This window comes from Lasioglossum baleicum, chromosome 3 (assembly GCF_051020765.1).
Source record: "Lasioglossum baleicum chromosome 3, iyLasBale1, whole genome shotgun sequence".
Taxonomy (NCBI): Eukaryota; Metazoa; Arthropoda; class Insecta; order Hymenoptera; family Halictidae; genus Lasioglossum; species Lasioglossum baleicum.
In genome coordinates, this window is record NC_134931.1 from 4,700,663 (window position 1) to 4,725,327 (window position 24,665).

General features: G+C 32.2%; 4 protein-coding genes across 10 annotated transcripts; 3 read left to right on the forward strand and 1 right to left on the reverse strand.

Moving 5' to 3' along the window:
* The first annotated feature begins 1,271 nt into the window (after window positions 1-1,271).
* On the forward strand, window positions 1,272-4,468 carry Fkbp59 (FK506-binding protein 59kD). Of its 4 annotated transcripts, none has more exons than XM_076420073.1 (6): window positions 1,272-1,522; window positions 1,962-2,335; window positions 2,584-2,704; window positions 2,951-3,198; window positions 3,281-3,790; window positions 4,012-4,468. In XM_076420073.1, the coding sequence occupies exons 2-6, from the start codon at window positions 2,000-2,002 to the stop codon at window positions 4,174-4,176; spliced, it is 1,380 nt and encodes a 459-aa protein (XP_076276188.1). In that variant the 5' UTR covers window positions 1,272-1,522; window positions 1,962-1,999; the 3' UTR covers window positions 4,177-4,468. The 4 variants fall into 4 exon arrangements, with proteins under 4 accessions (XP_076276188.1, XP_076276187.1, XP_076276186.1 ...); XM_076420072.1 differs by having other exon boundaries at window positions 1,274-1,522; window positions 1,999-2,335; window positions 4,009-4,467; XM_076420071.1 differs by having other exon boundaries at window positions 1,276-1,522; window positions 4,009-4,465.
* Window positions 4,469-5,170: 702 nt separating this feature from the next.
* On the forward strand, window positions 5,171-9,679 carry LOC143207057 (GMP reductase 1). The gene is made up of 6 exons (XM_076420089.1): window positions 5,171-5,351; window positions 5,754-5,873; window positions 5,971-6,228; window positions 7,412-7,600; window positions 8,475-8,677; window positions 8,955-9,679. The coding sequence occupies exons 1-6, from the start codon at window positions 5,265-5,267 to the stop codon at window positions 9,148-9,150; spliced, it is 1,053 nt and encodes a 350-aa protein (XP_076276204.1). The 5' UTR covers window positions 5,171-5,264; the 3' UTR covers window positions 9,151-9,679.
* Window positions 9,680-11,715: 2,036 nt separating this feature from the next.
* On the reverse strand, window positions 11,716-19,795 carry Psi (P-element somatic inhibitor). 3 transcript variants are annotated; one of them, XM_076420058.1, is made up of 14 exons: window positions 19,488-19,795; window positions 18,560-18,638; window positions 17,941-18,138; window positions 17,623-17,752; window positions 16,225-16,479; window positions 15,939-16,023; window positions 15,290-15,496; window positions 15,019-15,202; window positions 14,777-14,934; window positions 14,567-14,681; window positions 14,327-14,488; window positions 13,869-14,077; window positions 13,503-13,791; window positions 11,716-12,292 (listed from the first exon to the last, which is right to left on the reverse strand). In XM_076420058.1, exons 1-13 carry the CDS (start codon window positions 19,569-19,571, stop codon window positions 13,528-13,530), a joined length of 2,130 nt encoding a protein of 709 aa, XP_076276173.1. In that variant the 5' UTR covers window positions 19,572-19,795; the 3' UTR covers window positions 11,716-12,292; window positions 13,503-13,527. The 3 variants fall into 3 exon arrangements, with proteins under 3 accessions (XP_076276173.1, XP_076276172.1, XP_076276171.1); XM_076420057.1 differs by having other exon boundaries at window positions 11,716-12,288; window positions 15,939-16,110; window positions 19,488-19,794; XM_076420056.1 differs by having other exon boundaries at window positions 15,939-16,110; window positions 19,488-19,794.
* A 779-nt stretch (window positions 19,796-20,574) lies between these two features.
* On the forward strand, window positions 20,575-24,634 carry LOC143221865 (glutathione synthetase). 2 transcript variants are annotated; one of them, XM_076447466.1, is made up of 12 exons: window positions 20,575-20,861; window positions 20,933-21,040; window positions 21,156-21,339; window positions 21,408-21,483; window positions 21,559-21,683; window positions 21,762-21,804; window positions 21,875-21,948; window positions 22,475-22,639; window positions 22,909-23,062; window positions 23,128-23,235; window positions 23,365-23,654; window positions 23,731-24,634. In XM_076447466.1, the coding sequence occupies exons 2-12, from the start codon at window positions 20,935-20,937 to the stop codon at window positions 23,855-23,857; spliced, it is 1,452 nt and encodes a 483-aa protein (XP_076303581.1). In that variant the 5' UTR covers window positions 20,575-20,861; window positions 20,933-20,934; the 3' UTR covers window positions 23,858-24,634. The 2 variants fall into 2 exon arrangements, with proteins under 2 accessions (XP_076303581.1, XP_076303582.1); XM_076447467.1 differs by lacking the exon at window positions 20,933-21,040.
* The last annotated feature ends 31 nt before the right edge of the window (window positions 24,635-24,665 follow it).

The window sequence follows — 24,665 nt, forward strand, 5'->3', positions numbered from 1 at the left end:
ACGTAATATTCACTTCAAACCTCTTAATTATTACACAACACACACATATTACAAAAAATGATTTTTTATTATAAAAAAATGATTTTTTTGGTAATATTTTTGTTAAGCATCGTTCTCTGTCATATTACATTTTAGATATTGCCGCGTTTTGGAAATAATGGAGCCAATTCTTTTTATGCAATCTCTTCATCCTCTTTTGTTATGTTAAAGAAGGAATAACACTGCTTGTAATATTCTTAATATATAATAAAATCTTTCAAGAATTTCTTAAACTCTCTCAAAAAAAAATTGCTTCTAATTATATACTCTCTGTAATTATATGAAGTTTTATTCTGTGGTAACACGCATTTCTGCGCCGAATTTCGCACCTCACAGTCAGTGGGTCTCATGGATATACATATAATATATATATACCCAGCAGCACAGTCTGACCGAGCCTACCGCCGGACCCAGCTAGCAGAGCCCCTGACCTACAGGCATACAGGTTACGGGCAAACTGGGGCAAACACAACGCTTGAGCAGCGTTGAGACCAAGACAGGCCGATTTAGCCGGGCCCCTGTGCACAAAATGGCGCGATTTTCACCTGCCGGGGGCTCGAGCCCAGGGCCTGCCAGCCGGGCTGGGATTCAGCCTGTTTTTTTGAGGGCAGCATGGTATCACACTAATGTATGGCCAATCAGTGCTTCGATTGAGCCCAACTTTTCTCGCGCATGCGCGACACAGGGCGGGTCGCATCAATGTGGCAGTACTTTGCAAATGCGTAGCAGTCTCCCTTGTTACCGACAAAAGTATAATAAGTTAATAAATAAGACCTTTGAGGGCGATTGCTGCCTAGATTGACCTTTATCTGGCGTTTTTGACTACTGAAAAAACCCAAGTTTGTATTATCACGCAATGAGAACGCGAAACCCGCACCCTTGCAATCTTGCAAATCGGCTGAATCCCAGCCCGGTCGGCAGGCCCTGGGCTCGAGCCCCCGGCAGGTGAAATTCGCGCCATTTTGTGCACAGGTGCCCGGCTGAAATCGAGCCGGTGTGCCGTCTGGGTATGAATATATATATGTATACATGGTGGGTCTGAAGTCTGATGATGAACCAAAATTGGAGCAAAATTGACTCAAATAAGAACAAAAAACGTCAGCCCGCAAACCTATGCATGTTTCGACTGGTTGCGACCCAAAATTTATAAAATCTAGGTACATTCTAGTTCTTTGCTAGTTTTGTCACGTGACCTCCTTTCCCCCGTAAGGGATTCGATTGGATTCGATCAGGTTCGACCAGGTTCGACTATGGCCCGACTTGGCCCGACTACTGCCGACTACTGGACAACCCTGAGATGTTCTAGTAAATTCTATGAAATTGATTACTTCAAAAAAGAGGTGCGAGTGTATTTAGTGTGAGGCAGTGAGGCCGGTTCAGGTTCTGGAATCGTCTGCCTGACTGAGTTCAAACGTGCGGCAAAAGATTTTGTGCGAAGCATTATTTTAATACCTAAGACATACTTACATTCAAACACAAAAACGTACGTATTTTAAAATAATTATATTATGAAGTTATGAAAATAAAGCGAATTCTTTATAATTCTTTCTATTATTATTAAATAGACTGTGGATTTTATCCATTTACGACAAAAACGAGTCGATGCAATAGTGCAATTTAAAAACTGTTTTAACTCGAAAAGATCCAAAGAATTCAAGAACGTTGACAAATTATTTTGAACATCTCAAGATGTTTACTTAGCTCTTGTACATATCTTGTAATTGATTAAGATCCGCAGTCTAATTATTATGCTTGCCGATCGTATTATATTTATTTCTATTGTAAAGCGTATAATATAAATTCAGAAGAATACTTGCTTTTTGTATTATCACTCATTAACTATACAGTAACGGATCATTTTACTATTTTGTGTATATTTAGTTAATTTTTCCTTTTTTCTCCTTAATTTTCTTCTTTTCCAGGTATTTTAGTACAGAATTAATTCCTTATTTCAATTAGAATGACTGCTATAGACATATCTCCCAAAAAGGATGGAGGTGTGTTGAAGGAAATTATTAAAGAAGGTGTTGGAGATGAAACTCCAACACTTGGATGTAATGTAACTGTACATTATACTGGTACCCTACTGGATGGAACAAAGATAGATTCCAGTAGGGACCGTAACGAACCATTTAAGTTTGATCTTAAAAAAGGAAGTGTTATCAAAGCTTGGGATATTGGAGTGGCTACTATGAAAAAAGGTGAAATTGCAATGCTGACATGTGCTCCTGATTACGCATATGGAGCCAAGGGTAGTCCACCAAATATTCCTCCAGATTCAACTCTCAAATTTGAAGTAAGTTGTGTCCTAGAAATGTTAAAGGCAACAACACTTATACTGTTGATAATGTTTTTCTAAATTTAAGAATTTGTGTTCTTTCAAAATTTTCTCTAAACATTGTTCTCTTGTGACTGAAACAAGCATTCACAATTCCTATCATAAACATAATTACATATGTATTACATTTACAAACTGTCTGAGCATTAGTAATATAAACCTATCAAATCTCTGTATATTATTATATACATGTTTTTGTTCCTTAGATTGAAATGATTGATTGGATTGGAGAAGATTTGAGCCCTGACAAAGATGGTAGTATTGAAAGGCATGAAATTGTTCATGGAACACGTTTGGTATTTCCTCAGGATGGAGCTTTAGTGGATAGTAAGTGTAGTAAACTACGTATTTTATGCATTCTTGAGAAACAAAGGGTAGAAGAAATTTGAATCAATAGAAAGATTAGAAGAATTCGAGGATATCAACATGCAATTTTAAATTTCATAATATTATTAAAGAAAAAAGGAAATTTCTATTTAGCTCCTATGGCTTGCAATTGATGCAGACAATTTTTATTTTGCATAAAGATCCGCAGTCTAGTAATAAGATAATTATTTTAATTTCATTTTTTAGTTCATTTAACGGGAATGTACGAAGGCAAAGTATTTGAAGATAGAGATGTACAGTTTTCTCTTGGTGAAGGAGAAGATTGTGGTGTTATAGAAGGTGTAGAGAAAGCCTTGGAAAAATTTAGGAAGGGAGAGAAATCAAGACTTAAAATTCAAAGCAAATATGCATTTAAAAATGTAGGAAAACCAGAATTTAGCATTCCTCCAAATGCAACTGTAGAATATATAGTAGAATTGAAAAACTTTGAGAAGGTAATTATATAATTTCTAAAAATTACATTATATGAAAAATTAAAGTTATTTTTTATTAGTTCATGAATTATATACATTCCAGGGTGTGGAAACATGGTCTTTAAAGGGTGACGGAAAAATAGAGCAAGCTAAGATTTATAAAGAAAAAGGAACGCGTTACTTTAAAGCAAACGAGTATAATTTAGCTACTAAAATGTATCAGAAGGTCGTTTCATTTTTGGAGTTTACAGATGACTTTAAAGGAGATCTGAAACCAGAAAGAGATAGTCTCACTTTATCTGCAGACTTAAACCTTGCTCTTTGTTACTTAAAGTTAAATCAGTATGTTGAAGCAAAAGCTCAATGTAATAAAGCTTTGGATTTAAGTCCAAAAAATGAGAAGGCATTATTTAGAAGAGGACAAGCTTATCTTGCACTAGCATCGCCTGAAAGTGCAATTAAAGACTTTCAAGCGGTTTTGGAAATAGAACCAAAAAATTCAGCAGCTGCCAAAAACATTGCAATTTGTAATGCCCAAATTAAGAAGCAATTAGCAAAGGAAAGAAAATTATATGCAAATATGTTTGACAAGTTTGCTCAAGAGGATAAACAGGTTTGTGAAAATGATTAAATGGTTCAATTTTATATTGCATATTTGTTTTACTTTTGAGTATTTTGTTTATCTGTAAGTTAGAGTAACTAAATTATATAGTATTATTGATTACTTTTTTATAAGATCGATTATAGGTCTGTACGGTCAATTATTTTCAACAAATTTTTACTTTGTATTCGTATAATATGTTTCATTATACATTGTTAGTAATGTCTCAGAAGGAGGAGGAGAAACTACGAGAGCAATCGGACGTAATGAATGTGACACTGGGTGAATGGGGGCAAGAAGAACGACCTGGTGGTAGAGATGCAACTGCCTTTGAAAAGGAAAATCCGAACATACTTATGCTCAACGCTAATGGTACTGGAGAATTTCAGGATATGTAAAATGTCCTTTCCACACCTATCACTGCCCTCATTTTTCACTGCTGAGAGTCTTAAGTTTTGTCAGTTATTGTTTTCTGATGCCTTCCAAATAATACACTATTTTAACAGAACAACACAAAAGTGCGTATTCATTAAATTCATAAATATTTTGTGACACCTTGTTACAGCCTAGTCATCAAATTTTATATGTAGTAGGTCGACATCACTTTTATTGAATAAAACTTAATGTGTCATCACTTCCTTCTTACATAAGAAAACCATCTATCATGAGAATAATAATAAGTTTTATGCATATATTGCAACTTCATTTCAATCTCCGTTTAAAATTATTTTCTATTCATAAATTTTATTAAATTTTCATAATAAATTCATAAATTTTATTAAATAATACATACATGTAGCTCTTAAAAACGAGTATTGTTTAAAGTATGTTTATAATATTTACTGATAAGTTGTTATAAGAAGAAAATAAGGTAAGCACTATACAAACTGTAGTATTTGTAAATATTATATGTATTTGCAAAAATAGTCCGTTTTGTTTAATATTTATGTATTATTGATAATCGTGTTTTCTTATTTTAATATTACCACATAATCGCATGTAATACCATCAAATACCATGTAATACTGTCAAATCATAAATTTTGTAGTTAACGATTATTAATGTTAAATTGAACATGAATACGATTATAATTTGAATTGAATTAATAGAAAATAAATTGTAAGAATAAATATCGATAAACATAAAGCAGTTTATTTGTATATAATTGCTTTTCATATTTTGTTAGGATTACTTTTAGTCTTTTACCAATGGCTTGTTCATATCGTCCAGCGAGTATCGAAATTATCTTACGATCGTATTGGTAACTTGTCTTATTTGAGATCGGTTAACCAATCATACGTTTCTCGCATCTCTTATGAAGGTAGTGTGGATTACAGTTAACGGTGCGCCTTTAAAGAAACTGTCGCAAAACTATGTATTTTATATTTATAGGTTTATGGTCTTTATTGCCCATCAGAACGTCAGAACTCGTTCGAAGTAGTCTGTTAACAGTGAATTTGAAAGAACGATTGAAAAATCCATTGAAATGCCTAATATTATAAACGACATCAAACTAGATTTCAAAGACGTTTTATTACGTCCGAAGAGGAGTATATTAAAAAGTAGATCTGATGTAAGTGAAACTGCTAACAATTATAAAAACGTACAAATATCTATATTTCTTGCTTTCGTTATTTCATTTTTTTATACGAAACTACAACATTATGAATATTTAATCTAATTTAAAATTGTAATAGCGGTACACGCCCAAGTTCTATCAAGGATTCGCGACAAAAAAAGTGCTCTTTTATACATTCATATAACAAGAATGTCTTTACATCCATACACCTATATGTACAAAGATTATACTTGTTTATTTAAAGCAAACAATGATATATTATATTATTATTACAACCATTATATTGTAAAACATATTGTCGAGCTATTTGTTACATTTTTATGTGCTTATTTGCTACAATTAATATATTCGAAATTAATAATATGTTTGACTAAATATATTTTAATTTTTTGTTAGGTTGATCTCCTTCGAGAAATTACATTTCGTAATTCTAAACGAACTTATAAAGGAGTACCTGTGATGGCTTCAAACATGGATACCGTAGGAACATTTGAAATGGCAAAAGCTTTATCAAAGGTATATCACAATTGTTCACGATTTTTTATTAATATACAATATTTAAAACAGTTCAATTAATGAACAAAAGATAGTATAAGTAAAATACATATTTTAGTACGGACTTTTTACTACTATTCATAAATACTATACACCAGAGGAATGGGAAACTTTTGCTCTTGAAAATCCTGATTGTCTTCAAAATGTTGCTGCAAGCTCTGGTACAGGGAAGGAGGATTATGAGCGATTATCGAACATTTTAGCATTTGTACCTGAGCTATCCTTTATTTGCTTAGACGTAGCTAATGGATATTCACAACATTTTGTTGAATATGTTAGAAAAGTCAGACAAGAATTCCCTAATCACACAATAATTGTAAGTAATCATAGAATTATTTACTTTTATAATATAATAATAACTTCCGTAAAGATAATATGAATACTAAACCTACCTACCATCAAAAGTGAGTAATGTGTATGGTATTATAAAAATAACAAGATTAAATTTATTTATATTTTGTGCGATTTTTACTATAATATATGCTGGAGTCGAAAAATCTATTCAATCAATTCCCATGAAAACACCTTTACAATCTCAATAATTGTCAAATAAAAAATTTTAAGTGGTTCATTTGACCCCTCGTGGTAGGTTTAGTGTTATGGGGTAGACTCGATTCCAGGATTGCAAGGGTGCAGGATGCGCCTTCTTATTTTTCGATAATGCAAAGGTGGGGCTTTTCAGTAGTCAAAACTGCTAGATAAAAGATCAACCTAGACCGCGATCGTCCTCAAAAGTCTTATTTTTACGTTTGCGAGGCGTAATTTGCATTATTCAGCAGCATGTAGCTGTCGCAGCTTTATGAAAATAGCTACATGCGCAACTGTATGCTTCCGAATAATGCAAACTATTATACACAGCCTAGATTGATCTTTTATCTAGCGCTTTTGATTACTGAAAAACCCCGTCTTTGCAATATTGAGTAATGAGAGATGGAGCAACGCGCACACTTGCAGTCCTGGAAAAACGAGTCCATTCCCTTAAATGCATTGCTAACTGCTTACAAACATATACTTTCTACTTAACCCTTTGACTATGGCAGACTTTAAGACGCTCCAGCCGTACCATACGATAGGAATTCATTCGCGATGTACACCGAGAACGGTAAAACTTTTCGCTAGGCGTGCATTTCTGAGAAAGTATATTCAAATAATCAAAACACTGAATTCCACACACTACATTAAAACAATATTATATTTATTTAAAAATATCTGCAAAATATAAATAAACGTATTTAAATAATAAATGATTAACGGTATATATCACTGCTGAATTAACATTCATTTACGTCTGACTAAAATAAGATTTGCCGGAATAATAATCGATAAAATTTCCCGGGCGCCTACAGTATCAGAAGCCCAATACTTTTAAGCGCCTACAGTCTACAGTATCACAAACGCAATATTTTTAAGCGCCTACAGTATCACAAGCGCAAGATTTTTAAGCGCCTTTAGGCGCCAACAGTAGTCAAAGGGTTGAATAAAATAATTATTGTGTTTAGGCAGGAAATGTAGTGACTGGAGAAATGGTTGAGGAGTTGATACTCTCCGGAGCTGATGTGATCAAAGTTGGAATTGGTCCTGGATCTGTTTGCACCACACGAATGAAAACTGGTGTTGGTTATCCGCAACTAAGTGCAGTTATTGAATGTGCAGATGCAGCTCATGGCTTGAAGGGACACATAATATCTGTAAATCTTATTATTCACGTTTAGATTTATAGTCCAGTTGTCAGGTCGAAAAAAGGGCGTCTACCTTGAATGTATTCCGAACTTAATGAAATTTTGGTACGTCATTTGGGGGTACTCTGGGGAGTCGAATCTGAGTTTTCGACCTCGAGGACCCTGTGCTAACTTGGGAAGGGGGAAAAAACCACGATTTTTGTTACCTGTTTTTGGTATTTCGTCTATAAGTCAAAAACTATGGGTCCTACGAACTTTTTCTTTTCATTTTTGAAAAGAGCATTAAATTTTCTTCAAATATCACTGTTCCAACGTATTTTTTGACGCAATAGGTACCGAGAGACAGGTGTTCAAAATTAGGATATGTTTCTCAATATGACATTTTGAGCCTTACAATGTAAGGGGTATACATAGTATGTAGATTATATGTAGATGTGTTGAAAAATTAAAATTATGAGCCAGAAACTTGCGATTTCCTGCTAAATGTCACAATGTGTGGCTCAAAATGTCATTTTGAGAAACATTTCCAAATTTTGAACGCCCGTCTCTCGGTACCTGTTGGGTCAAAAAATACGTTGGACAGTGAAATTTGAAGGAAATTTAATGCTCTTTTCAAAAATGAAAAGAAAAAGTTTGTAGGACCCATAGTTTTTGAGTTATAGACGAAATACTAAAAACAGGTAACAAAAATCGTGGTTTTTTCCCCCCTCCCCAAGTTAGCACAGGGTCCTTGAGGTCGAAAACTCAGATTCGACTCCCCAGAGTACCCCCAAATGACGTGTCAAAATTTCATTAAGTTCGGAATACTTTCCAGATAAAAGTACCTGGCGACTGAACTATTATGACTGTTTAATAGTGTCGTTTCAATGATATTTTATTTTAGGATGGAGGTTGTACTTGTCCTGGAGATCTGGCAAAAGCTTTCGGAGCTGGTGCAGATTTTGTAATGGCAGGTGGTATGTTTGCTGGTCATGATGAATGTGGAGGAGAGATTATAGAAAAAAATGGGAAAAAATTTAAATTATTTTATGGTATGGCTTCAAGCACTGCAATGAAAAAACATGCTGGAGGCGTTGCTGAATACAGGTTTATAATCTGAACAGTATAATAATTATTAATAGACTGCAGATTTTATGCATTTCTAACAAAACTGAGTAGGTGTATCTTAAAACAGTAAAGAGATTAAAATCATTTCTTAAGAACTTATTTTCAACTTGTTCGAATGATTAAAGTAAGAATAAAATATCTATCTGTCTCTCTCTCTTAAAATAGAAACAGACCATTTTTATTTTGCATAAAGATCCGCAATCTAATTGTGAAATATCTTACGTTGTTAATGTTAATAAATTTATCGTTTGCGTAGGTCTTCAGAAGGAAAAACTGTAGAAGTGCCTTATAAGGGTTCAGTAGAGAATACTATCCTTGATATCCTGGGTGGTTTACGTTCTGCATGTACATATACAGGTGCAGCACGGTTACGTGAATTACCTCGCCGAGCTACATTTATACGCTGTACGCAACAGTTAAATCCCATGTACGGTCCAGCACCAGAAATTTGAAGATTTAAGACGAACGCTTCACGTATTGGGCCAATTATTGAATATATATTACTTGCTGGCAAATAATATTTATATAGATTTTTAGAGGCTTTAATTAACATCAGTGTACATATATTGCGAGAATAATTTTGAACTACGTTGAATTCAGCGAATTCAAGAGAAGCAATGAATGCTTAAAGCACAAATATACATTTTGTTATACTATTTATATTTTTCCTATAGATAATGTACACTTAACTGTACATATTAACATCTGTATGACAATATTGTATATTCTATACCAGAGCAGAAGTTATTGATTTTATTAAAGCATTCAAAATTTCATTTCTGCAAATAATTTTGCTTAACTATAAAGTTTATATTTTAACAAGTTAATTATACATATAATACGCGATCGTAGTACAAAGTATTTCTACATATTGTTTTAATCAGCATCCGAACGTGAGGTCAGCTAAGCTAAAATTCCAAAATAATTATTTTATCATTATTTATGTATAATCAAATTGACAAATATAAATCGTTAAATATATAGTTAAGGTTTTCTTTTTACAATAAACCTGTTTACAAACCTTTCGTTATAAATTCCTTTGTTTCTTGTTCTTCTAATTGATTTCTCTTCGTAAAAGCACATGACAGTATGGGTCACTCTTACGCCTGGAACATTTTCATTACTTTTTACACACTATTTTAAATTAAAAAATATAATAGTTAGTATTTTTAAATATAATAAAATAAATAACACGTGTAAAATGCAGTCCACGTTTACTCTAATCAAATGGTTTTTTTTAATTATAGCGTAAAATGATACCGTTATTTACAAAAATACTTTAACAGAGTAATATTTATTATATATTTACTTACTTTAATGAACTGCAATTAATACGTATAACACACCGCTTAAACAAGTAGATTTAAGTTTTACTATATTTAGTATTAAAAAGAAACGAATCAACTTTTAGCAAATATTGAGAAGCATGTTGAAGACATTACTCGCATTACATACTCTCTATTCAGGTATATTATTTTAATAGTTAAATAATTCAATAATACATATAATAAATCTTTATATAAATTTTAAATGTTAATAATTAAATAAATTCAATATGACGATAAAAATTGCGTTGACGAAGTGGAAATAAAAATACACCAAACCAGTGCCGTTTTAACCGACTACTGAAACAAAAAGAAAAAATCAAAATTTGTAGATCTTCAGTTTTCATTTATATGTAATGTTATAAAAAAAATATAACATTAATTTTGTAATTTTATTAATTATATACGTATATCAGATACAACCAAAGAAGATTATATTTTTACAAAGTAATACTTGTACAAAATCGTTAGAAGTACACTACTTATTGTTATAACATATATATATGTATATGTACATTATAGGTATTTTATTGATAAATCATACATAAATATGCAACGTAAATAAAACAATTATATATACTGTAAATTGTATTCGTGTTTTTATCCTGAAAATTGAATGTATTTGAATATAAGTAAATTAAAGTTATTAGAATTTGAACAAATCTATACTGTTTTGTGAATACAAAATTTACATATATCTAATGTTATATTATTTATTGTGTGTACGTTGGTACATATATAATGCTGTTTACCTTTAAAAGAAATGCGAGAACCCATTTATTGAAATGAAAATACAAATTATAATATATTGCTTAAACACAAAAAATAATGATTACTACGAAACATGAGTAATAAATAATAGTTTTTCAATTTCATCTGTTAAAATATATTCAATATATATATATATATTCATAGTTTCGGAAAAATAACGAAAAGTAAAGAGATGTTCACTTTTACTTTCATAGTTCTTTTGTAGCTCAATTGCGTATATAATCGAGTTTGTTGTTTTAATCACGCGTAAATAAAATAATAGATTAAATAACGCAAAAATATGCATTCAATATATAAATACTGTATGTATACATACGATAAAAATTCACGAAGTTAAATGTTTTATATTACTAGAAATTATGTTTAAGATGGTTCCTTTTTGGACATTTAGTTTTAACTAATATACATGTAATTGAATGTTAGAAACATATGAATTTCAATGTTTTTAGAATTACATAATTTGGAAGTCACTGTTTTACATGACTATTTGTCGATAATTATCTATTATAATTATTAGATTCACGTGAATAACCATTTAATAATAATAATAAACAATATATACGATTATACAAATTATGTAAACAGACAGTGATTTGATATGCCATCCATCACTCTCCAGTTTTGCAGGTCCTGATTCCTTTGAATATAAACAGACAGATTGCTGAATAAAATGTTTTAAATAGCAGATCCCCTTGATGAAATTTATCGAAGCACGGGTATACACATTCCTACAACTGGCAGCTCCAAAAATCTAAAAATAGTTGTGGTACTTGATAAAAAAATGCAAAGGAACCAAGGTAAAATTGTATTTAGTATTGTTATAATAGTATATATAGTGTACGTAGACCATCATACGTGTATCATATTTTGTTGCATACATAATATGTGAAACAATTCATAGACGATAGAAAGATATTGTAGCTGTTATTACAGCCGTTTACGCTATCAATGTTTTGTAATTTACTGAAGGGAAATGTTTCATGAATGAGACAGTGAAACATAAATAATGACATATTGAAATAAGTATCTAAACGTTTCTCTTATTAATATATTTTCACGATAATTTTTAGTATCTTTAATGATAAATGGGAAGCATAATAATATGGATATTGTAGTCGAATCCTCGTTCCTGTTTCTGACCTGCCGCTTCACCTGCCAGTTTTAATTTATATTACAATTAGGTGTTATGGAACAAAAATACATACAATAGTATATATAAGTAAAACACAAGTAGACACCATGCCGATACTAATGTTAAACTTCTGGCATTTCTTATTACTTAAAATTAAACCATGAGTATCCTACAATCTGTATATATCTTTGTGTATAAAAAAAACACAAAATATTATGGTATAAATAGAACATAGTCGTTTCTAGTGTCATTCTTTGAAGTTTATGGTCTTTGCGAAGCGATCAACTATCGTAATTTATTGTAAATATTATATGAAGTTACAGCAGGCATTAACCGCATCCCGTTGGGAAACTATCTGAAAACTATCTGAAATAAACAAACAATTATAATAAAACACATGAGTCACACGTAAATACGAATATACTTTCAAAGGTGTAAAATATATTATTTCATATAACCAGACAAAATATCAATATATTACGAATTTATCAATTTATGGACATACAACTCCCTGAAAGTATCAACAGTCGTCAGCGCGCATATAACACACCTTTCCTCTTACACCATTGATTTTCATAATGAACGATAAATATCAAGCCAATATAAATATAAGTGATTGGATATAATAATGTATATGACGAATTATAAAATTAACACGTTCAATCCTCTGTAAAGGATAATAATCATAAGTTGTATTTTTGAGATACAATCTGAATCATTTATGGAGCAAAACTTTCAGACATATTTTAAGAAGATTTTTATGCATGTCAACGGGATGTAAATAGGCTATAAGTTGAACGTATCAATGAATAAATATTGTATATGTATGAATGAATATCACCGTAAATTTACGGTTAAATTTTATTTCGTTTGGTTTTAAACGTTAATACTGCAACGTTTATGTATAAGAAATACTATAATAATGGTAATAATAGTGATGATGATAATGATGATGATGACAATAATAAGAACAATAATAATAGTTAGAATAATAATAACAATAGTAATAATAATAATAATAATTGCATATGGATAGTCTTCACGAGATATAACTAAACATGTTTCCGTTTTACGTAGATTATGTATAACAATCACATCAACAAGAACTTCAACTACAAAGTTTGTTGATTTACAAGTTGATTTTAAGCTATAAAACCAATTAACCCGGAATATATCAGAAATTTGTAAATTATGTTACATGTATCAAGTTTGATTTGAAAACTTTGCATTTGAATTTCGTAAAGTGTTTCATACACGAAACAAATATTTTAAAACATTTATTTATAATGTCAGAAACGTTCTTTAAAAGATACTTCAAAGTATTTCCAAAATTACATGTTTTAGTGCACTCAATTTTACATTGACTTAATATAAAAGCAAATGTTACAAGAAATTGTATGATACAAGAAGATTTATTTAATGTTACTGTAATCATGTCTGTTAATCGTGAAGTGACATTACAGATGAATCCATATAGCCAACACTTCCATAATATAAAAAAAGAAAAAAACACTTTCGTACCACACAATTTCTTCACTACGTGTGATATCTGTACTGGCTACAAAGGAATACTTACACTTTATGTTTTCCGTGGTGAAAATTTAACTTTCTGAATTCGTTTGTGAATACGGATAGTTTTGATAGCCTGTCGGAAAAGACGGATTCTGCTGACCAGCCTGCGGTTGTGTGTTAGATCCAGCCCCCGCCGCTGCATAGTAACTTGCCGGAGTTGAGCCAGGATTTATTGTCGGATAATTACCATAAGCTTGTGGAAAAGCATTAGGTGCTGCGCCTGCCGGACCAGATTGTCCCTGCATGTTTTGTTGCATTTGTTGTTGGGCCATTTGATTGTTTTGCATTCCCAACTGAAAAATTAAACGTATTACTTTATCTTTTTGTAATATGACCTTTACTCTTTTCTTGTTTTTAGTTCTGAATATACCTTCCCCGCTTTCATTTGAGCTTCTATAGCTTCAGCCTCTTTTATTTTACCAATACTTCTATAGTATTCCGCCCACTGTGCACTATAATCTGCTTGGCCTCCGTTTTGAGTGGCTCCCGCTTGTGGCTGTTGTGGTTGTGCCTGCTGTGGTTGTTGAGTTGGACCAGCATTACCCGCTGCCGAAGCATTAGCTTGATTTGGTGCATTTCCTATAAAAAAAACTACTTGTAAAATGCGTTCAAGTGTCATATATAGGCTGCGGAACTTTGTGCAAAATAAAAATTGTTTGCATTGATTGCAAGGGGTAGAAACTAATGAATAGAGGAAAAATAATGTATTGACATCTACAATTTAAAAAATTTTCTAACATTTTGAATTTCATTTACTCACTTTTGCTATAATATATATATAATATGCTCTATAAATAATTTGCTATTAATAGGATCACAGTGTTTCACCTGATGGCTGATTATGTTCTGGTTTTCCTTGTTTTGCTTGTTGCTCTATCATATCTGCTTCTCTATGCATGCCTAATGATCTATAATATTCTGCCCATTGTGCACTGTAATCCGGTTGTCCTGTTTGAGGATTTACTTGAACAGGAGCTTGATTAGCAGAATCTATAACAAAAGAATTATATGTTTTAATTTGAATACATCTGAGAGACTTATTTATGTCAAATAAAAATAGATGTGTACTTGTGTCTGCGGTTTGAGGTTGATTTGGCCACGCTTGATACGCTGTTCCGGCATTCCATGTCGGATTATATCCGATTGCACCTTGTGTACCGGTAAACGATGTGTTAGCTGGTGCCTTTATATTAATTTATGCATAATTAGTGAAAAAATATAATATATACATAATACTTTTATCATACACGGTTGGCAATTAAATGATCACATAATTACCATGCCCAGTTTTTCACTGAATATTCTTTTTGCATGCTCCACTTGTTCAGGGTTGCCGCGAATTATGAAAATTTTATCATTTTCGTTACTTTGATTTCTTCTATCCAATTCACAATGCGCTCCAGTTTGTTGGTTTATTTGTTTGATAGTTTCGCCACCTGTAATAATCCAAATAAACATATTATGCAGTTGTATCATGAATTTAAGTTGATTTTAACGTTTATAATTGAATATAATCTCACCTTTTCCAATAATAATCCCACATTTTGATTGTGGAACGGTAAATGTTGTTTCTACTTTATCTTGCATAGGTCCCCCTTGGCGTCTATCCCATCCACCGTATTCGTTTGGATTACGGTTACCGCCAAATCCATTTCCTCGTGGACCACTTCTTGCACTCATGTTACCTCTGCCATCATCTCTTCTCTAGTGATAATATTCAAAGGTAAAATAGTATATCTTCGGCACAACATAAACAAAAGAAACTTAATTATTGTGAAATATAGTACTTACCATTACGCTATCAATTAATTCTTGAATGCGTTGACGAACTTGTTCTACAGCTTGATGTTTCCCAGAGAGTATGCATTTTCTATCTCCAGGACCATCTTCTCTGCCTTGTTGAAACTGAACTCTTGCACCAGTTTCTGCTTGTATTTTTTTAATCATGTCTCCGCCTTTGCCAATAACCACGCCAACTGCTGCTCTTGGAACAAGTACCTATAAACAGATAAAATTTGAATTAAGTCGTATTCCGGGGGTAGACTCGTTTTTCCAGGATTGCAAGGGTGCGGAATGCGCGTTCTCATTTCCTGATAATACAAAGATGGAGTTTTTCAGTAGTTAAAAACGCTAGAGATCTAGACCGCGATCGCCCTCAAAAGCAATTTGCATTATTCGGAAGCATACAGTTACACGTGTAGCCATTTTCATAAAGCTGCGACAGCTGCATGCTTCCAAATAATGCATATTACACCTCGTAAACATAAAAATAGGACCTTTGAGGGCGATCGCGGCCTAGATTGATCTTTTATCTAGCGCTTTTGACTACTGAAAACCCCCACCTTTGCATTATTGAGAAATGAGAACGTGCATCCCGCACAATTGCAATCGTAGAAACGAGTCTACGCTCTTAATTTGTTAAATATTTTCCTATATATACCTCGACTCCATCGGTAGTTCCAGAACCATGATTAAAACTGCTTTCGTTCGAATAATTTCCACTTCTCTCGCTACCTCTTGCGCCTCTGTGAAACATTTGCATTTCTTTTTCAGCTATTAATTCATATACTAACTGTTTGGCGTATTCCACTTTTTGTGGATCTCCAGTTATCCTGCATAAACAAAGGTACAGGTAGCTTCCATTCTTCTCCAGATTTTTTAGATTTAAAGAATAATACAAGATGTGAATTAATGGGCTGCAAAATGGACATTCTGATTGTTATTACCTTAAGGGCTTTTCTTGTTCCTGAGACGGACCTTCTTGTATAACAACCATTTTTGCTCCAGATTTCTCTTGTAGCTGTTTTATCGTTTCTCCACCTTTTCCAATAATTAAACCAACTTTAGGGCCAGGTATCATTATTTCAACGAATCCTGGATGTCCCATCATTCCACTGCTACTTCCACTCATATTCATGTCACCAATTCCCTCGGTTCTACTTCTTTGATTGACAATCGACAGTACCAATTCTTTAGCTCGACTGAAACACATACAGTTTACTTGTGCAATATAACTATGATCAATTTCTTTTAATACAAGTATAATTCTATTAATGTATTGTAATATAATGTAATGTAATTTGTTTGCAACACATAATGAGATGTCTACAGTGTGCCAAAACATTAATAACTCATAAATGTCACATTATCTTTTTCTTCAACAAGGAGTTTTTCCTTAAGTGTATAATAAAATTAAATTTCATGTTAAAATGTCATAGGCTTAATTATAAGCAGATTTAAATAAATAAAAAATTCAATTTTCTTCCTGTTGCGAATAACTCGTCCCCATGCATATCCTATCCTCCTTTCTTCCTTCTTTCTCCACATCCTATTGAAAGCAAAAAACTATTAGTAAGTACAAAATTATGAAATTAAAAGCCACAACTTATCAATGAGTTTTCAATGATAAAATGTTCGGAAGCATATGTAAAGTCAAGTATGAGCCCGCTATTCACATCCAGGAGCTAAATAAAGATTTCTGTAAAACATTTGACAATTTGAATATGCAAAAAGCATATAACCTACATTGGGGAAATGGATGTTAACATGAAGTGATAGCATATGAGGTATACTAAACATACAGAAACTATTTGTACTTGGAACACATTTTTCAACAGATACATTTTGTGTATAGGAAACACTGTAATCTTATATTAATGTAAAAATTGGGATTTAGAAACCATATTGTTTTAAAATAAATAGTTGATTTTTTCAGGTGTTTCTAGGAAATTTACCACAGTAGAAGTAGATCAATCATTTGTTATTTAAGCAAATATAAGGAGAAGATTTTTATATATGTGTTTAGTGGAATATATGTACATACACACACAAATATAAATACATATTTATATGTGTGCACATATAATTCAGTATGTGTACTGTATATTCAATACATGTATACACACATATGTACATGGCACATAAGTATATGTACAAATGTAAGATATATAAATATATATATACATTATTGCATATGTATTTTGCTTTATCTAATATACTTAATAAACGCTACTGGCTGTAGCGCCAGAAAATAATCCTGTCTTCTAGGTAAAAGTTTCAAATTAAAAATGCATTGCACACAAAATAGTTAATGTTAATAAAATAAGAAGGAAAAAACAAGTTACTTGACAGCTTCTCTTGAGCCAGTTAATGTGCAAACACGTTCAGGTAGCCCACCATTTTCAGGTGCCATCTGTATTTTACATCCTGTTTCACTTTGTAATCTTGTTATTTGTTCTCCACCTCTTCCAATGACTGTAAACACATTATTGTTAATTGTTAATGCACAATGTTATGGATAATATTGATTTAATAATTCAAACTCAATAATATCAAAATATAGATGATTCTTCTGTTCATAGAACAACATTAATATATATAGCTTTAGGTTCGATTATAGAAGTCTATATAAAATAAAAATTTGCCACTTTCTTTTTACTTACTTAGACCAACCATTTTATCAGGAACTCTGATATCTTCATTACAAATACCTCCCACATTTCCCATTGGTCCTGACGATCCTGCTTGCCCTGCTCTTCCACTCTGATTGCTTGAATCTCCTAACGAATTACTTCCTGGTGGACCGCGAAGTCCTATCAGTGGGTCTGCTACTAACGATGCCATTTTCTTAGCTTCTGGTTCTAAAATGTATAAAATGGTTCATCATAATGTGTTCAACACATATATTATGATTAGACTGCAGATGTTTATGCATTTATAAAGAAATTGGTTGGATGGAATATAAAACAGTAAAAGATTTTAAAAATTCAAGAATGTTGCGATGTTGCTTTTAATGTAACAAAGTCGTTAAGGGATTAAATGAATTTTTATGTTATTCCTGCTTCCCACAATCAATGCAAAACATTTTTATTTTGCATAAAGATATCTGCTGTCTAATTATGGTATAATTAGAAATCATATATTCCTAGTTAAAGGTAAAGCAGATTCTCTTTTATAAAACAATTATAGTATTGGTATAATATTATTATTCTTTATAATAGTTAATTGGTTAATACATATAAGTTCATTTGAATAAAATTAACAAATTAACTTTCTTTTTACCTGAACCATCTTCCAGAGGACGTTTCAATTTTGCATCCTGATTATTTTGAGCACTAGCTGGATTAATCTTCGCAGCTATCTGAAAATAGAAAAAGACAGAATTTAAACGTATGTATCAAGAAGGTCCTAGTCACTATATAGAATAATTCACATGCTATAAATAATAGTGAGTTTGCGTTATATGTTATAGGAGCTTTTAACGGTTTCGTAGTTTATTCCAAACTGATTCTAAATACAAATTCAAACGAACGTCGTCGTTAATAACAAATCGATCGTCTGCTCATAACGACGACCAGCGAGATGAGCAGACGATCACCTAATCAACTCAGCTGTTCGCCGACGATCGATCGGCATCAATACCAATGCATCTAACATCTAATTCATTCCTACAATGTAGATTTACTACTCCCGTTAAAATTAAAATTTCATTGTGAATCGATATGAGTGTTCACATTATTTTCAATTTAGCAAACCTTACTTTACATATTTGTTTTTACAAACTAATCTATATCATTATGAATTTATATAAAAATTCACTGTCTAATTGTTATTCAGTTCTACTTAAAATTAAATATTTAAGTAAAATAATTAGATACCAGGCAACGTTTTAACAATGAAAGTGTACACAAGCTGTATAAACATCAATGATATAAACACTCTATTTCCAATAATATAAATGAATCAACAACAATAGGTATCTCAACAAGAAAATGTTTTAAAAATTTATTTGGCTATACAATTTTTTGAACAGGATTAACTGAATATTAAAGCATAAACTAATTACTTCGAAATGATCAATTCTATGAACATAAAATTATAACAATCTAAGCGAATGTATGGCTTCATCTAGACGAGAAATACTATATAGACTACTTAAGCGATTTTTACTCATAGACGGTTATTAGAATACTTTTATACATTAACTTACTTGTTTTGCACGTTGCAAAGCTGCCGCGAACGCGGTGCTCTGGCTGAAATTTTGAGGCGGAGCAACCGCTGAATAGTCACTCATAATGGAACATGAAGCAGCGATACCAAAAAACTATTTCAATATTTCTTGCTGCAAACAGCTATTAATAACCGTTGCTATGTAAATGCACTCTAATACGTAACGTTTTGAACGTATTTCATACAAAATATAAATATTTCAATATGCTGCTTTGAAAGTATACAATAGTCCAAATTACAGGTTTACGTGTGAAAGAACTGTGCTTTCACAGAAAGGACAGCACAGCGCAAGCGTCGGTCATAGAACACCATCTTTTCTACAAGGGTGAACTGCAGCGTTTTTCGGTAACCAATTTCCGGTGCGCATGCGTTTGCAAGTCGCAAGTACATAAATCCCTTATGAATATAGCTTTAGACCTTAGACCATAAAAACTTCTAGACCCGACTTCAGATAAAATGCCGTGTTTCAAGATTATATCGTCTATATACCAGATGACGGATGTGGGCAAAGTGCTATATATAGTCGGTCACAGCCTAGTCTACTGTCTCTACTTCTAAATATCCTCTTTGTGTATACACAATACACATATGTATAATATGTACACGACACATACATTCATATGTACTGCAGTACTACATATTACAATCATATTACTGTGATATTACATACAAAGAGGATTAGATAGAGGCGACAGTGCTATGGCTCTCTTTTACAGCGCCAACTAGTATCTCAGTTAACGAACTATACGTTTCAGTTATATTCAGTCTATTTCCCTTCTTATATTTTTCTTGTACACGCCGACTGAAATGGCGTCCCCACCAGGCTTGCCATATTCCGCGCGTGCCAAGCCTCTTACCGCTGCGCCCCTCGCCACGCTACTACGCTGAGCTGCCCCGCTCTTCCCACTACACTCACGCGTACCGCGTGGAGCAAGCTATATAAGTTAGCGGTACGCGTCAGTGTTAGTGGGAAGAGTGGGGCGGGCTCAGCGTAGTAGCGTGGCGAGGGGCGCAGCGGTAAGGGGCCTGGCACGCGCGGAATATGGCAAGCCTGGTCCCCACGCCATCGGCCATCCATGTAATGTAGTGATGGGCACCATCGACTAAAAACTATCGACTAAATCGATAGTATTCAACTACTATTTTCAGTCGACTGATTTTTTAAACTATCGACTGAATTTAGTAGTGGTGGGGTTACTGTCATATACAAACTTTGTTTATATATGTGTTTATATGACATATGACAGAGATAAGAGATATGATACTTATACTTATCACATGACAAAGTAATGACTTGTTACTATTTACAATGTCGGAAAATCATTTCAAGCAGATACTCCATCATTAACTAACAGTTAGTGTTAATATTGCATTTCTTCTCTGGTTAACTCTGGTATTGCATCTGATGTGTTAAAATTTGTACAGTTATGGAGGTTCAGGTTCCATGTTTACAACCTTGCATTCAATTGCAACTTTCAAATGAGGAATTTCAAACTGTCATAGATAAGGCTAAAGATTGGGCACTTATGCATGGTATTAATCTACAAACAAATTAAATAAGATTGAATTTGTTCATTAACTTATACTTGTAAAATTATATGATGACAATTTCATACAATTGATACAATTTTAATGTTTTTTTTTATAGGTATTAGTATGAGATCCAAAGAATCGTTTAATAAAAGTCAAGTACAGGTGTTACCATTTATGTTATTACCTTCTGCTTTTCCTAGAAAGAATTTTGAGAAAGCAAAAAATATACAAATATTATTAAATGAACTTATACATAGAGTTGCACACGATCATACTTTTATTGTCAACAGCTTGAAAAGGTATCTAAAATTAAAGAAAAATTCGTATTTATTATATGATACATAAATAACGATGTTGATTCTTTTAGTACGATCGATGCGGATCCTTTCACAGCAAAATTATTTAACATTTATGAAACTGTACATGAAGAAGGATATACTCAGGTGAAATAGCGTACGATTCATATAATACTGTTATTTATTATAATCTTTAAATACAAGATAATATTTCTTCCATAGACTGTAAGCGTTGGTCTACTACGATCAGATTACATGTTACATGAGAATCAGATTAAACAGGTTGAACTAAATACGATTGCAAGCAGCTTTGGTGGCATAGCTACAGTTACTTCACAATATCATAAGTAAACTTGTTCAACAAAGTTTTATTGTTGCTAAGAAATATATTTCAATATTTTTTTCATGATTCAAACATTTCGTAGGTACATCTTATCAGAATTAGGACACCCGGACAAAATAGAAAATGTAAATATGTTTGTTATTATCTGTTCATATTGTATCCACATGGAACTACTAAGAGATTGTTTGTTTTCAGATTCCAGAAAATAATCCTATTACAGGTCTTTGCAAAGGGCTAACACATTCATGGAAACTATACAATAATAAACAGCAAGTATTTGTTAGTAAATAATGAGAGAAATACGAGGTTGTTCCAATAGTTCATCACGATGAACATGTTCCGTGCTGAGCCGTTTTTGCTCGATTTTTCATTCAGGCCATTTCCTTTGTTATATACTGAATTTTTTATAATGCCTCATTCTTTTGATGGGAATATATTCTACAGCCTTAAGCTTGTTAAAAAATATATTTTTTTAGCGTATTAAATAAATATGCAGTGTGTACTATGTACTCACAAGTGGCATAGGCGGTCTGAAGATTAATGTGTACTATCGGTGGTACACATGGCATGGAACGTGTTAATGCACATAATGCAACTTGAACCTAGTTTTTAAAGAATGCAAATTTCATGGCTACGTAAAAGGTAGCTTAGAAAGTACATAATAAAGTGTTAGCGAACAGATGATCTCATCGTATATGCATATTCTGTCATTTAACAATACTAAATATATACATTGTGAAAAAAACTTTTGAGACAACCTAATAATAATAGTATGATAAATATTTTTTATTTTAGGGCAGTGATACTGTTTGTTGTTGAAGACGTTACTTATAATATATGCGACCAGAGATTTCACGAATTTGAAATTCGTAAACTCAATCCTGAAATTAAAGTAATTCGACGGAGTTTACAAAATTTAGTGGATGAAGCCACACTCAGTTCTGACAAAGAATTACTAGTGTATGTTTAAGTATTTCATATATTTTCCTCATTTGGTTTTTTAACAAAAGATATAGCTTTGAAATATTATGAATTTTTAAGTCTTTTTATATATTTCTTGCAAACATACAAAACAAGTTCGATGTAGGAAATGAATTCATAATAAAACAATTATTGAAGAATTTTCGATTGCAAGAGTTAGAAGAAATAATTAAACATTATATGAAGCATAATATATATTTTCTCTTTATTATTAGATAAAATAGGAAACTAATTTTAATTTATTTTAGTGGAAATCAAATAGTTTCTGTAGTTTATTTTCGATCTGGTTACCAAGTTGAAGCTTATCCTACAGAACAAGAGTGGTCAATTAGATTGTTAATAGAACGTTCTCAGGCTATAAAATGTCCATCTATTCAGTATCATCTAGCCGGTACTAAAAAGGTACATCTATCAAATATTGATATTAATATTTCCAACTTAATAATAAAAACAGCTCCACTTTCCAGGTACAACAATCTTTATCATATCCTAACGCACTAAATCTATTTTTAAAAGATAGTGATTCTATAAAACAAGTACAAGAAGTCTTTGCTGGTCTCTATTCTCTAGAATTTGTAAGTGTTGTAATAAAAAAATAATGTTTCTTATAATTCTAATTATAAGAGATTACTAATATTTTTATGTATCTCATATTGTACGATCATTTGATTTTTATATTCGACTACATTTCTTGGGGAAAGTAGAACAATGAAGGAGATAAAATAATTGAAGAAGCTATGGTAAACCCAAAGAAATATGTTCTCAAACCACAAAGAGAAGGCGGTGGAAATAATATTTACAATGAAGACATAATATCAAAATTAGAGTCTATGAAATCTTCAGAGGAAAGAACTGGTTGGATACTCATGGATCGTTTTTATCCTCCAACGCAGAAGAATTATATTGTATGTGCAAAAAATGAGCCATTCGAACATAACGATCTTTCCTTAGTGGACATCGTATCAGAACTTGGCGTTTACGGCGTTGTTATAGGGTGATTATTTGTATATTTTTGCCTGATTTTTATGTATTAAAAGATGTCACGTGATAACAAATATTTACTTTTACAGAGATCACGACAACGTTATGTACAATAAACAAGTAGGTCATATTTTGAGAAGTAAATCATCAAACGAAGATGAAGGTGGTATTGTAGCAGGAATTGGTGCTATTGATGGTCCTTATCTTATTAATTAACAAATTATATATATTATTACAAATTATACATATATCAAGTACTATATAGCTCAATTACGGACATATTTGGTGTAGGAGAATATTAATTTTATTGACGACCGCCTTATTGTTGTTTGTTCTTTTCGTATCACTTCACCTTTAGACGTATTTTCACAATAGCCTTTCTCTTTGGACTTACGCAGTGTTGCCTGAGAAAGAAGAATGATGAAGTAGAACATATTCGTAGGTCATTAACTTTATTAAACAATTTAGTAGAAATACTACTCGTCTTTTTTTGTCAAATTCCTCGTGTTAAGAATCCGTTCGACACGTTCGAGTCCGGCGACTGATGCGGATTGAGATCCGGGTTTGTTTAATACACGTGTGCACGTGTGTATTTACGTACACGTGAAATAGGAAAAAAAATATGTATAGTCTGGATTAGGTGTGGATATAAACTGCTGGCCAAAAGTTTAGGACCACCGCATAAGAGATGTCAGCATAAGAGAAGGGGGTTTTCATAAAAAAATTACTTTATTCTATTACTTGCATACGCGTAAAGTAATTCCTACTACCTCTCTCTCTAAGCCCAGGGAAACATTACAGAACCGCTAAAGCCACTTTCCACTACTTATGTTGTAAAATGTAATAAAATAGAAAGTGGTCCCAAACTTTTGGCCGGCAGTGTATATAGTATGTGTACCTTAGCCTAGACGAATGATGAAATTTAAAAATATGGCACAATTCTATTTTATATAACAACAATGTATTTAATATTTACAAACTATATTGTTACAACACTTCCTTTATTACAATCTAATTGAAATAG